Below are 15252 nucleotides of genomic sequence, written 5' to 3' on the forward strand. Positions count from 1 at the left end.
CAACGTATAAATGATTTATAATTAGGACTTAGTAGGATTGTACATGTTGAAAAACAGTTTTAATAATTGATTTATTCATAAGTTTTGATCTGTTGCTATTTATATAAAGGTTATAGTCTTTAGTGATGTTTGCGCAGGCTAATCTTGGATGTTTATCTCTATTTTCACCGAGCAAGGCTCATTTTGAAATATATTTCAAGCCTTCCTTCTGGTATGCATGCTTCCGAAGGTTATTGCAAAGTTTTCGTGTGTGTCCATGAAAATGTTAGCTTTTGTCACTACTATTTCATGATCAAATGACTAGAATTGATTTTCAATCCACGCGCCTTTGATCAAATGAGCAGAATTGATTTGTATTCGATATGACTTGGATTAAATTATTTGAAATATTCTAATTGATTTTTAATCGATACGTTTTTGGAGTTAAATACTGCAAATGGATAGTCTGTGATGTGATGATTGGCCTCTGCACCTGTCAAATGATAATGGATTTTCGTAACTTGAAATCAAGAAATTAAGACACCTAATGTTGAAAATTTCTATCAACGGTATGATTTGCTGCAATCGGGTAATTGGTACAGTTGAACTGTCGAAGGTAACTTTTAATAGTGTGTTGTTAAAGTTAACTTGTTAAAGCCTGTGTCACTTTAATTAAGGGTATTGTTTATTTGCCCTGATATCACACTGTTATGCAGGCTTGTATAGTAAAGAATGTTTGTCCATTTTATTAAAGACAAGTATACATCTGATATATCATAAAGTGTTCAACTATAAAGACTTAATATTTGAGACTTGCTTTCGGAAATCGGGGCCTTTCCATTTTTATTGCATTTTTCGTCAATAGGAAGTCTCTCCTTAACAAAAATCCAGACTGAGGAGTAAGTGTCACCCCTAAGTAGCCTGTGTTGACTGCACAGGCTTATCTGGGACAATACTTAATGCATATAAATCATGCCCCGTGTTCCCAGAGCAATAAAGCAAGAGCACAACCAAGAGATAATGTGTTTTTAATGTACAAAAGTTACTTAAAATGATTAAATAATTCACGTTCTGAGAAAACTGGGCATAATTCATGTGCGTAAAATTTCGTCCCAGATTAGCTTGTGCAGCCCGCACAGGCTAATCAGGGACGACACTTTCCGCCTTAACTGGATTTTTGTGTAGAAGAGACTTCCTTTAAACGAAAAATACCATAAAAGCGGAAAGTGTAGTCCCTGATTAGCTTGTGCAGACTGCACAGGCTAATCTGGGACAACACTTTACGCACATACATCATGCCCAGTTTTCTCAGAACACACCTCAAATGGTCTTTAACCCTTTGCATGCTGGGTAATTTGTCTTCTGCTAAAATGTCGTCTGCTGAATTTCTAAAATAAGCATTTTCTTCATTTTTTTTCAAAGAATACTATCAGAATAGCAAACAGTTTGGATCCAGATGAGACGCCACGTTCTGTGGCGTCTCATCTGGATACAAACTGTTTGCAAAGGCCTTTAAAATTCGGCTCCAGCGCTTTAAGGGTTAATTTAACTTGATTTTCTGGGGTACAATAACTTGGCCAAAATGTGTATCTTAGCAGTATCTTAGCAACAAAGAGTCAACACTTTGCATGCTGGGAAATTTGTCGTCTGCTAAAATGTCGTCTGCAGAATTTCTAAAATTAGCATTTTCTTCGATTTTTTTCAAAGAATACTATCAGAATAGCAAACAGTTTGGATCCTGATGAGACGCCACGTTTTGTGGCGTCTCATCTGGATCCAAGCTGTTTGCAAAGGCCTTTAAAATTCAGCTCCAGCGCTTTAAGGGTTAACACTTTCCAACTTAGATACTATTTTGAGGCATTTGTACTCCCTCAGAAAGTCTATTGTTATTAAAGACCTTTCTTACTAGATTCTATTTTTAAAGGCTTCATTTCCAACCCTTAGATACTGATGAGCAGCAAACATCATAAAATCTGAACAGAATGCGAGTTATGTGCAGGCTGTTCTGGTTTTATGCCATTTTCACTTTGCTTCTGAGTGGAAAAGGGTTAAGATAACCTTTTTTTTAAAGTGCCAAAAGGCCCATAGGCTTAGTGACAGGGGTCCACTAACCTGCTGTGGGTTGACAATCAAAATCTGTGCAGTTTTGCATGCCAGAGTGTTCAATGACAGCAGAGAGCTGTGGGAATGGTCAAATGCTTTTGTGAAGTCACAAAAACACCTGACCCAGTCAGATGGGGGGATCAACTAGAATTAAACATCATTTCATCAGGTCAAGTGCTATAAAAAAAAGGGGTAATTTGAGAGTCTTGCTGTATTGAAATCCACTGGGAGAGAAAATTGTGGACTTTGGTGCAAATGATTATAGGCTACCCTTTCAAATAAATTGATTTAATATGTAATTAGAAGGATAATCTGTCATGAAATCTATTGGTTTGCAACATCAAAAGGTTTAAGGTCGCATATTGTGATTCCTATTTCTTCTTGTAGTTGGCTTCGGAAAACTTTTCACCCCCCCCACCTTAAAAATGTTGGGTGAATACATTATTGATGACAAGCTTTTCATGAATGAAAAGGTTATTTATTCTGTTTAACAGTGTGATTGATTTGTTTTATGTTTAACATTTTACATATTTCATTATTGTAAGTGACTTTTTGTATCTTTTTATACTTCCTTGTGTAAGTGACAAAACTTTAAAGGTCAATACAATTAATGACAAGCTTTTCATGAACGAAAAATGTTATTTGTTCTGTTGAACGCTGATGTTGATTTGTTATATGTTTAATATTTTACATATTTCATTATTGCAAATTAACTTTAGTTCAGTCTGTAATGACTTTTTGTATCTTTTTATATGTCATTTTACAAGTAACACAATATTGGGTCTATACAATTGATGACAAGCTATTCATTAATGAAAATGTTATTCAGTTGAACATTGTTCTTGATTTATGTTATGTTTCAAGGTGTACCTTTTTCATAATTGCAGTGAAAATAAATTTGAAGTCAATTTATTATGATTTTTTGTATCTTTATTCGTCATTTTGCAATTAACTTTATATCTGTATTCAACCTTGTGTGGCAATTATTTGTTAAATAACTGATGTTCTTAATTTGTTCATAAGAAATAATGAAGATTGTGTCATTTATTTTACATCAATTTTAATAATTGCTTACAACTGCTGTGAAAGGTTTTGTTAATTATTGACAGCATTAGATTATTATAGCTTCATTTTACTTTTATTAAACTCATAAACCTTAAACCTTATTTTTGTAACCACCAAAAATGTTTAGAAATTGTGATCTCGACAATCTGGGAATGAGTCTCTTTAAGCCTTTCCCACTGAGAAGCAAAGTGAAAATGGCTATGTGCAAACAGCATAAAATCGCACTCGCAGTCTGTTCAGATTTTATGCTGTTTGCTGCTCATCAGTATCTAAGGGTTGGAAATGAAGCTTTTAAAGAATCTATCAAGAAAGGTCTTAAATTATATTTAACAATTTAAGGGACTACAAATGTGTCAAAATACGTATCTAAGTGGTAAAATGTTGAAAAGAGCTTAAAACACCAGACCTGTGACAGCCAGTCTGGCAGCTTACATAACCAGTCTATCAGTGTACCAATTAAGCACAGGGTAAATTGCTGCCTGATGAAGAAGATATAAACAATGAACAATTTGAAAGCAATAGGTGTGCTCCCACATTTAACTGATCTTTACTCTAGGAAAGCAGGATTCAATTCATGTGCCATGGGTAAAGTATCATCCCAGATAAGCCTGTGCAAGAATCTGTGAAAGTTGGATTCAATGCATGTGCATATAGTGCCTTATCTGGGATTACACTTTACACACATGCATTTAACCCCTTTTCCAAGAGCAAGGTACATGTATTTTGTAAAGTAACCTGTTACACTTTGTATGCCCCCGGTAGGGTGGCTTAAGCATTTGAATTGTCTGTCCGTCCATCAGAAAACTTTAACATTTGCCATAACTTTTGCAATATTGAAGATAGCAACTTGATATTTGGCATGCAGGTATATCTTATGGAGCTGCACATTTTGAGTGATGAAAGGTCAAGGTCATCAATCAAAGGTCAAAAAAACAAATCCAAGGGAAGTGACAAGCTTTAAAGGGAGATAATTTCTATTTATCATTTGGCAGGTACAGATCATTTTTACAAGGGAAGTAATATTTTTTAAAGGGATATAATAAATATATATATATAAATCAAAGCGGCGCAGTAGGGGTCATTGTGTTTCTGACAAACACATCTCTTGTTTTAAAAAGTATCAAAAGTATCAAAATACAATTTATTCCACAATTCAGTGTTAATTGCTTTGGATCTTCATGGAAATTGAAAAAAGAATATGAAATTGTAAAATGTGTTTAGTCAGATTGGTTAAGAAAACATATTTAATTTAATAGCAGCTAAATAATATTGCATTCTTCAATAGTGATAATGCACTTTGTCAACCCTTGAAAAAAAACTGTTTAGTGCAAACATGTATAACTTAGGATATTATTGGTGTTCGATGTAACCTATCATACCTAAACGCATGTTATACCAGTGGCAAGGAATAGCTTTGACAGTGTGCAATATTTTCATATTTGCATAATCATTAGGTTCTCCTTCGGAGGTGAAAATGAATGAATGTGCAGTGTTCCGTGTGATAATTATGAGGCGTGAAAAGGTCGTTATCAGTTTTACCTTAAGACTGTCGGCACATCCAAAAATGGATTGCTTTCAAAATTTGATACAAAGTTTTTTAAGTGGTGAGGGTAAAGAATTTCAAAAGGGTTATATTTTATGAATGTTTAATGCATAATATGCAGCCCCCGTGGTTAGCTGGAGTATGGTTTCATGAAAATTATACCAATTTTTTAAGCGATGGGGATAATGAATAACTAAAGAATTTTGTTTGCATCTTTAATGCATTAAATGCAGCCCCCATGGCTAACTGCAAGATGATTTCATGAAATGTCAGCACATTTTTAACATATTGATGGTTTATGAGTCTGGGTTCTTAATTCACACAGCTTACTTGCATTCATAATTTGATACACATTTTTTAAGCTGTGTGGGTAAAGAATTTCTAAAGAAAAGCTTTTGCATGATAAGTGCATAAAATGGAGCCCCCCCCCCATGGCTAACTAAAACTAAGATTTCATGAAATGTCAGCATATTTTGAATATTTTGATTTGATACCAATTTTGTTAAGCAGTGGGGTTACGGAATATCTAAGGAGTAACTTTCAGTCTGTTCAGGTGTTTTGCTGTTTGCTGCTCATCAGTATCTAAGGGTTTTAACAGATTCCTTTAAAACTTCTAATAAGAAAGGCCTTTAATTAAATTTAACTTTCTCAGGGACAACAAATGCATTGAAATACATACCGAAGTGATAAAGGGTTAAATGGAGCCCCCCCCCACCCTTGGCGCTTAAATTATTTTATGTAAATAACATCAGAAAATGTGTGTAATGAAGTAATATACAATATATTTACTTAATCAATGTGATTTACCAAGGAATTAAAACCAATGGTAGAAGATGACCCCCCTATTACCCTACTTTCTGTCTGAAATTCCAGTTGTGTTGCCTCATAATCACTGTAAAATCATTATTATTTGTTAGACATTAATTTTCACTGATTTCAAAAACCACTTAATTTCATCCAAATGAATATAGAGGAATATACATTGTGCAAAAGCATCTGATAAGAACAAAAGTAGGAAACGCAAGTGTACTAATATTCATGCCCCCATCGAAGAATAGGGGGTATATTGTTTTGCACATGTCGGTCGGTCCATCGGTCGGTCCGTCCACCAGATGGTTTCCAGATGATAACTCAAGAACGCTTAGGCCTAGGATCATGAAACTTCATTGATCATGACTGGCATATGACCCTATTGATTTTTAGGTCACTAGGTCAAAGGTCAAGGTCACAGTGACTCGACACAGTAAAATGGTTTCCGGATGATAACTCAAGAATGCTTAGGCCTAGGATCATGAAACTTCATAGGTACATTGATCATGACTCGCATATGACCCCTATTGCTTTTCAGGTCACTAGGTCAAAGGTCAAGGTCACAGTGACTTGACACAGTAAAATGGTTTCTGGATGATAACTCAAGAACCCTTACGCCTAGGATCATGAAACTTTATAGGTACATCGATCATGACTCGCAGATGACCCCTATTGATTTTGAGGTCACTAGGTAAAAGGTCAAGGTCACAGTGACTTGACACAGTAAAATGGTTTTCGGATGATAACTTAAGAAAGGTCATGCATAGGATCATGAAACGTTATAGGTACATTGATCATGACTGGCAGATGACCCCTATTGATTTTCAGGTCATTAGGTCGAATGTCAAGGTCACAGTGACAAAAAATGTTTTCAAACAATGGCTGCCACTACAACTGACAGCCCATATGGGGGACATGCATGTTTTACAAACAGCCCTTGTTATAATTGCTATTGCGAGCAATAAAATGTCTCTATAAAGTAGCCTTAATGTTTCTCTTTTGCAGATTTTTGTAAAAATGTTCCTTTAACGATTCAAATACTTCTGACACAGCAAAATGCTTGAAACCCTTGGTGGCTAATGAATATGGCTTAATTAACATGCAACTAATGATAGCCATTATAGTATCTGGTTTCAAAATAAGTGCTGCATTCCCAAATTGCTGTATAATCAATGGGTAGGTGTTAGCCCAAAGGTTTCATGATTTAAAAAAAAGAATTGTTTGTTTCTACAAACATCTAGAAAACAGGGTAATCTTTAGGTTTTTCATTAACTTTTTTTCAACAAAACACAATTTATTTTCCACTTTGATAATAGTATTCATTATGACAGAAAACTGCTAAATCACTTTGCAACTCATATTTCTGTCTTTTAATATATTCTATACTTTATTATTCAAATGTCATCAATTTTTAAGGATAAATCATGAACAAAAATCAAGCTTGGAATACCAAAAAAAGTGTACCAGAGTCCAATTGTGGCCCCATTGGAGAAAAAAGGTACAATGTGCCTTCTTAACTATTCCAGTGCTGCAACCGAATTTTGAAGGCCTTTGCAAACAGTTTCGATCCAGATGAGACGCCACAGAATGTGGCATCTCATCAGGATCCAAACTGTTTGCTATTCTGATAGTATTCTTTGAACAAAATCAAAGACAATGCTTATTTTAGAAATTCAGCAGACGACATTTTTGCAGACAACAAATTTCCCAGCATGCAAAGGGTTAAATTTCAAAGTCACAATGGTACTCTTTTGTACCATGGCAAGGGGGCAATATTTTGCACCAAAAATAATGAATGGTGGGGAAAGTTACCAGGCAACAAACAGTTTTGTGTATGCCTAATGTGAATTCATCTTTGCCCTTCTTCCTATGTGAGGTATTTCATTTGTTCTTTCTTTGACTTCTGATTCATGAGTCATTGACCCATGAGTATTGGTTACCGTTTCTAACAGGTGGCTTAATTAATGTGTTAGGTGTTGCTGGAAAAACAAATGTTAATTGTAATAGAATCATGTTTTGATTGTAACAGGAGGGCATACAAATTTAATGAGAATTTAATTGTATTTTCAAAGCTCAGTTGAGCCCAAATTGAATGCAGTTAAATTGAATTCATCTGATATGCTGTGATAATGTACTTATAATTTTGTTCTACAAAATAGCACACCTTTGTAAGATTTTCTGTAGATCAACAATTGGTTCTAACATTAACCCATTTATGCCACACGATGCCTCATCTCATCTGGGTCTGCGCTCTCTTCCTAAAGGAATTTCTGTAAGAAATATTCTAAATATAGAAATAAGTATACTAGACATCCCTAATTTTGCAAATAAATTGATCCAATTAAGAAGGATGGGAGAGTCCACTTGGCATAAATGGGTTAGACATACTCATACTTTGAATTTATTAAAATTAATATGAAATTAACATGTTTAGCAAAAATTCATTTGAGATGAGTTTTACAGAAATTCTTCAAATAATTGCATCATGGACAATATATTAAACTTACATCTTTTAACCTTTCTTGAAACAAAAACATACAAAAATTAAAACATGAAAAATCAACATCAATTTTTTTTATATTTGTAAAAACCTTAAGTAATTGCAAAATGAGCATGCATGTTTTTTGTTCCCCAACAGACACAATTTGTTAAAATCAATTTAATAAATAATAAATTAAAAAAAATATATACAATTTGCCCCAAAAATAGTGATAAAGAAGCAGACATATTAAAGAAAGGAACACTCTTAGGTTTTAGACATTGAAATGAATTCGGAAGCTTATTGCACCAAAAAGCAATATTTAAAATCAAAGCACTGAAGGCATTGAAGTTGTTCGCTGTTGTCGTCCTTGATTAGCTTGTGCGCATTGCACAGGCTAATCAGTGTGCACAGGCTAATCTTATTTGACATGCATTAAGCCCCGTTTTCCCTGAAAGCAGCCAATATGTACAGATTTCAATGATAAACACTAGACTGGCCAATGTTGTCTTACATTTAGCTGGTAAATACAGTAGTAGCAGTAGAAGAGCAAATGCTCCTATGCATTCGTCATCTGCAGTGCAGACAGGCAGCGGTAATCGTTCTAAGCGTAGTGAGTTACCATCCTTAGCGTAGCTAAGCACATACTGATTTGCAAAACATGCTCTGTAAATTTTTAGTCGGCTGCTAACGCGACCAACTAAAGAAGCGACAAACAAACTGGGAATTACACATATCATCCACTGCTCCACCCTTTGATGAATGGTATGTTAATGAGCATATTAAATCAGTTTAATTGCTGTGTTTTTTATTACACAAACTGCTCCCTGCATCTGTTAAACTGGCTGTTTATCATGATTCACCCAATTTTTTGTGTCAGTACAGTGTTAACTCTCTCAGTGCTGCAACCGAATTTTGAAGGCCTTTGCAAACAGTTTGGATCCAGATGAGACACCACAGAACGTGGCATCTCATCAGGATCCAAACTGTTTGCTATTCTGATAGTATTCTTTAAAAAAAAATCAAAGAAAATGCTCATTTTAGAAATTCAGCAGACTACATTTTAGCAGACAACAAATTTCCCAGCATGCAAAGGGTTAAAATTGTAAACCCTTACATCCACTTATTCAGGTTTGTTTAAGAGCCACTGTTTTGTTATTATGCAACAAAAAAAAAAGTGTATTTGCAACATGTTGTCGTGGCAATTTTTGCAGCACAACTTTGCAAAGCATTGTGGTCGCCTCAAATTATAAACGTTAATTGCTTGTTACAGTGCAGATAAATATAATGTTTTCAAGTTTTGTTGATATGTTCTAGTCAATAAAACAGTTGTGTTTAACCTTGACATTGTCAGAGAGAATCTCATGATAATATACAAGTGCATGATGTAAGACTATGATAAAGCTGGCAGCGTGTGTAAGCTGAAACAAGATTTATTGAATTTTAGATGAGATATAGGAAAATGGGTTTTAACGCATGTGCGTTAAGTGTTGTCCCAGATTTGCGCGTGGAGACTGCACAGACCAATCAGGGAGATCACTTTTTCCTTTTTTGGAATATTTGGTTTAAAGGAAGTTTCCTTAGCGAAAATCCAGTTGAGCGGGAAAATGTAAAACCCTGATTAGCCTGAGTGATCTGTACGGGCTTATCGGGGACACCACTTCAAGCACATGCATTTAGCCCAGTTTTTCCCGGGGACACCACTTCACGCACATGCATTTAGCCCAGTTTTTTCCCAGGGACACCACTTCACGCACATGCATTTAGCCCAGTTTTCCCCAGGGACACCACTTCACGCACATGCATTTAGCCCAGTTTTCCCAGGGACACCACTTCACGCACATGCATTTAGCCCAGTTTTCCCAGGGACACCACTTCACGCACATGCATTTAGCCCAGTTTTCCCAGGGACACCACTTCACGCACATGCATTTAGCCCAGTTTTCCCAGGGACACAACTTCACGCACATGCATTTAGCCCAGTTTTCCCAGGGACACCACTTCACACACATGCATTTAGCCCAGTTTTCCCCAGGGACACCACTTCACGCACATGCATTTAGCCCAGTTTTCCCCAGGGACACCACTTCACGCACATGCATTTAGCCCAGTTTTCCCAGGGACACCACTTCACGCACATGCATTTAGCCCAGTTTTCCCAGGGACACCACTTCACGCACATGCATTTAGCCCAGTTTTCCCCAGGGACACCACTTCACGCACATGCATTTAGCCCAGTTTTCCCAGGGACACCACTTCACGCACATGCATTTAGCCCAGTTTTCCCCAGGGACACCACTTCACGCACATGCATTTAGCCCAGTTTTCCCCAGGGACACCACTTCACGCACATGCATTTAGCCCAGTTTTCCCCAGGGACACCACTTCACGCACATGCATTTAGCCCAGTTTTCCCAGGGACACCACTTCACGCACATGCATTTAGCCCAGTTTTTCCCGGGGACACCACTTCACGCACATGCATTTAGCCCAGTTTTTCCCGGGGACACCACTTCACGCACATGCATTTAGCCCAGTTTTCCCCAGGGACACCACTTCACGCACATGCATTTAGCCCAGTTTTCCCATGGACACCATTTCACGCACATGCATTTAGCCCAGTTTTTCCCGGGGACACCACTTCACGCACATGCATTTAGCCCAGTTTTCCCAGGGACACCACTTCACGCACATGCATTTAGCCCAGTTTTCCCAGGGACACCACTTCACGCACATGCATTTAGCCCAGTTTTCCCCAGGGACACCACTTCACGCACATGCATTTAGCCCAGTTTTCCCCAGGGACACCACTTCACGCACATGCATTTAGCCCAGTTTTCCCCAGGGACACCACTTCACGCACATGCATTTAGCCCAGTTTTCCCCAGGGACACCACTTCACACACATGCATTTAGCCCAGTTTTCCCCAGGGACACCACTTCACGCACATGCATTTAGCCCAGTTTTCCCGGGGACACCACTTCACGCACATGCATTTAGCCCAGTTTTCCCAGGGACACCACTTCACGCACATGCATTTAGCCCAGTTTTCCCAGGGACACCACTTCACGCACATGCATTTAGCCCAGTTTTCCCGGGGACACCACTTCAGGCACATGCATTAAGCCCAGTTTTCCCCAGGGACACCACTTCACGCACATGCATTTAGCCCAGTTTTCCCGGGGACACCACTTCAGGCACATGCATTTAGCCCAGTTTTCCCGGGGACACCACTTCACGCACATGCATTTAGCCCAGTTTTCCCGGGGACACCACTTCACGCACATGCATTTAGCCCAGTTTTCCCAGGGACACCACTTCACGCACATGCATTTAGCCCAGTTTTCCCGGGGACACCACTTCAGGCACATGCATTTAGCCCAGTTTTCCCGGGGACACCACTTCACGCACATGCATTTAGCCCAGTTTTCCCCAGGGACACCACTTCACGCACATGCATTTAGCCCAGTTTTCCCAGGGACACCACTTCACGCACATGCATTTAGCCCAGTTTTCCCAGGGACACCACTTCACGCACATGCATTTAGCCCAGTTTTCCCCAGGGACACCACTTCACGCACATGCATTTAGCCCAGTTTTCCCCAGGGACACCACTTCACGCACATGCATTTAGCCCAGTTTTCCCCAGGGACACCACTTCACGCACATGCATTTAGCCCAGTTTTCCCCAGGGACACCACTTCACGCACATGCATTTAGCACAGTTTTCCCGGGGACACCACTTCAGGCACATGCATTTAGCCCAGTTTTCCCAGGGACACCACTTCAGGCACATGCATTTAGCCCAGTTTTCCCGGGGACACCACTTCACGCACATGCATTTAGCCCAGTTTTCCCCAGGGACACCACTTCACGCACATGCATTTAGCCCAGTTTTCCCAGGGACACCACTTCACGCACATGCATTTAGCCCAGTTTTCCCCAGGGACACCACTTCACGCACATGCATTTAGCCCAGTTTTCCCCAGGGACACCACTTCACGCACATGCATTTAGCCCAGTTTTCCCACATCAAAGCTTATGTATTGCATTTATGAAAATGTTCTTAAGAAGATTATTCTTCAATCACAACACAATTATGTCCCTTGAAATGCATGAGTGTTTTTGCTGTGTAAAAAAGGACGTAAAACAGACCCAATCCCAAACTGAAATTGTATTTTTTTTTTCCTAATTTTTTATATATTTTTTTTAGAATGAAGTGTCTTATGATTATTTTATCTCAATTTTATTTCATAAACATCTAACAAAGTATATGAGTATAATTTTTAAAAAATTCCCGAAAAGGCAAGAAAAAGGCCCGATGTGTCAATATTGGTTGATAAAAAAATCTGAATAAGGTTGATTTTGATGATAAAAAAATCCCAAATTTGCCATTGTATTGATTTAAAAAAAAATTGACCACACTCCTTTTTCCAAAATGTCAGAAACCCTCTTGAAATTGTTTCCGCACTTGGTCACGCAGCGATTAGAGAAAACTACAAAGCGGAAATCACTTCTTTGAGGAGTTTTGGTTCTTTCCTCGAGTGAAAAAGCAACTTGAAGGCTACTTAAGGCAGAAAAAGGACACAACTTGCCTTAAGAAAGCTTGTGTTAACATTTAAATTTGCGTCTTTGACGGTTGACGTAAGCACGAAATTAATGTTTTATTTTGCTATTGACGAACCAAAAAGGATTGCTGTTTCGGTCGCTCTCAGAAAGATTGGCCAACATTCGGAAACATCATGGCTGGGGTTCGATAAGGTTGAAAAAACATCAACACTGCTCAGTAGATTTTTCTGGATTACTCCTTAACTCTTTCAGTGCTGGAACCGAATTTTGAAGGCCTTTGCAAACAGTTTGTATCCAGATGAGACGCCACAGTACGTGGCGTCTCATCAGGATCCAAACTGTTTGCTATTCTGATAGTATTCTTTGAAAAAATTCGAAGAAAATGCTAATTTTTGAAATTCAGCAGACGACATTTTAGCAGACGACATATTACCCAGCATGCAAAGGGTTAAAGTGCTTCTCCTAGATTCTGTGAATAGCAGGCGATTGCTAACAAGAATCCAAAATCCGGTCAGCTTTATAAGATCTTTAATTCTATGTCATACCAGATGAAAAGGGCATTAATTCAATCATCAGTGCGTATAACAATGGAATAAAGCATGCCAGATAATCAAAATATTAGTCTTTTGAGAAAGGCACTGGTAAACAATCTGTTTTAAACAGATACCTTCTCATATAAATATTAGGTTCTACGAATTTCTTCTGCTGCAGGCAGTGAATTACAAAAGAGCAAGGAAAAAAGTGTTGGAAGGTGTGAGCCAATAAAAGTCCCCATGTGTCAGGGTTTACCGTATAACGAGACTCGTATGCCAAATTTACTGAACCACACAAATCAGGAGGATGCTGGGTTGGAGGTATGTTTGACATCGAACAACAGAGGCCCTTTCTTGACTGATTAATTGCGTAACTAATTTCAGTAATTGAAAATCAACATAATTGATTTTATGGAATATACATGTAATATGAACTTCAGGTCCTCTTAATCTATGATCAGTTAAATCACTTAAAGCCCGCTTCATATCACAAATCCAGCATTTTCATTTTCACATTTCATATTTCACATTGCTGTTTGAAAAAAAAAATAAGTTTAAGTTAAGCCCATGCATATAAATCATGATTATCTAATTCATTGGCAAACATTAATTTATTTTCATTGGTAATTAAAACAATGCATCTTCGTTATGAAATGGAATGATTAATAGCCAACATGGCCTTAGGTGCAAAATTAATCAGTAAGAGGAAGTTATACGAAAATATGTCTGTACAGACCATTTTAGAATGCACAACATTACAGGATTGATTTCTCATTCTTGAACACGTTTTCTCTTTTGCTTCAAGTATCATCAATTCGTACCGCTGGTCAAACTACAGTGCAGTAAACATCTGCAATTTTTCCTGTGCACCTTGTATGCTCCGATGTGCACAGAACATGTGGAATCCATCCCACCGTGCCGTAGTCTGTGCGTGAAGGCGCTTCGAACTGGATGTCAAACGCTGATGAACAAATTCGGGTTTATGTGGCCAGATAGATTCAATTGTGATCATTTTCCAGAGAATGGTCTTTGTATTGCAGAAGATATGACTGATCAACAAATGATCACTACCAAGCCACTAGGTGATTAAATATTCATGACCTTACTATTGTCTAACCCTCCAGTTTTCAAAGGATGTCATTGTTTGCCGTGAACAATTACCATATGCCTTACGATGAAAATGATAACTTACCTAAAACCGTAATAACCAGATATATATCGTAATTATACCCCCATTACCATTGGTATTACCATTGGTAATGGGGGCTATATAGGAGTCACTTTGTCGGTCGGTCGGTCGGTCTGTCCCGAAATTTCATCCGATCTTCACCAAACATGGTCAGAAGTTGTATCTAGATGATGTCTAGGTCAAGTTTCAATATGGTTTATGCCAGGTCAAAAACTAGGTCACGGGGTCACTTAGTGTATTTTAAACTGAAAGTTTGTCCGGACCATAACTATGTCATTTATCGTTAGATTTTAAAATGATTTGGTACATTTGTTCACCACCATGGGTCGGTGTGTCGTGTGAAAAAAGTATGACGATATCTCAAAGGTCAAGGTCACACTTGCAGTTCAAAGGTCAAATGGTTGTCCGAGCCATAACTTTGTCATTTATTGTGAGATTTTAAAATCATTTGGCAAATTTGTTCACCATCATTGGACGGTGTGTCGTGTGAAAGAATTACGTCGATATCTCCAAGGTCAAGGTCACACTTTGAGTTCAACGATCATAAATGAGCTTGTCCAGGCCATAACTATGTCATTCATTGTAAGATTTTAAAATCATTTGGCACATTGGTTCACCATTATTGGAAGGTGTGTTGTGCAAAAGAATTATGGTGATATCTCCAAGGTCAAGGTCACACTTAAAGTTCAAAGGTCAAAAATGGCCATAAATGAGCTTGTCTGGGCCATAACTATGTTGTTCATTGTGAGAATTTAAAATCATTTGGCACATTTGTTCACCATCATTAGACGGTGTGTCACGCGAAAGAATTATGTCGATATCTCCAAGGTCAAGGTCACTGAGTTCAAAGGTCAAAAATGGCCATAAATCAGCTTGTCGGGGCCATAACTATGTCATTCATTGTGAGATTTAAAAATCATTTGGCACATATGATCACCATCATTGGACGGTGTGTAGCGCAAAAGAATTACGACGATATCT

The 15252-nt window shown here is 37.9% G+C and overlaps 1 protein-coding gene across 4 annotated transcripts in view; it reads left to right on the plus strand.

The window, feature by feature from the left end:
• Positions 1–15252, plus strand: part of LOC127847194 (collagen alpha-1(I) chain-like) — a 147929-nt gene that overhangs the window by 45595 nt on the left and 87082 nt on the right. For all 4 annotated transcript variants that reach the window (XM_052378920.1, XM_052378921.1, XM_052378922.1 and 1 more), the window contains exons 3-4: positions 13261–13403; positions 13888–14164. In XM_052378920.1, coding sequence (XP_052234880.1) covers positions 13261–13403; positions 13888–14164 — 420 coding nt within the window. The remainder of the gene's footprint in view (positions 1–13260; positions 13404–13887; positions 14165–15252) is intronic.

The sequence above is a fragment of the Dreissena polymorpha genome, chromosome 10, assembly GCF_020536995.1.
Source record: "Dreissena polymorpha isolate Duluth1 chromosome 10, UMN_Dpol_1.0, whole genome shotgun sequence".
NCBI lineage: Eukaryota > Metazoa > Mollusca > Bivalvia > Myida > Dreissenidae > Dreissena > Dreissena polymorpha.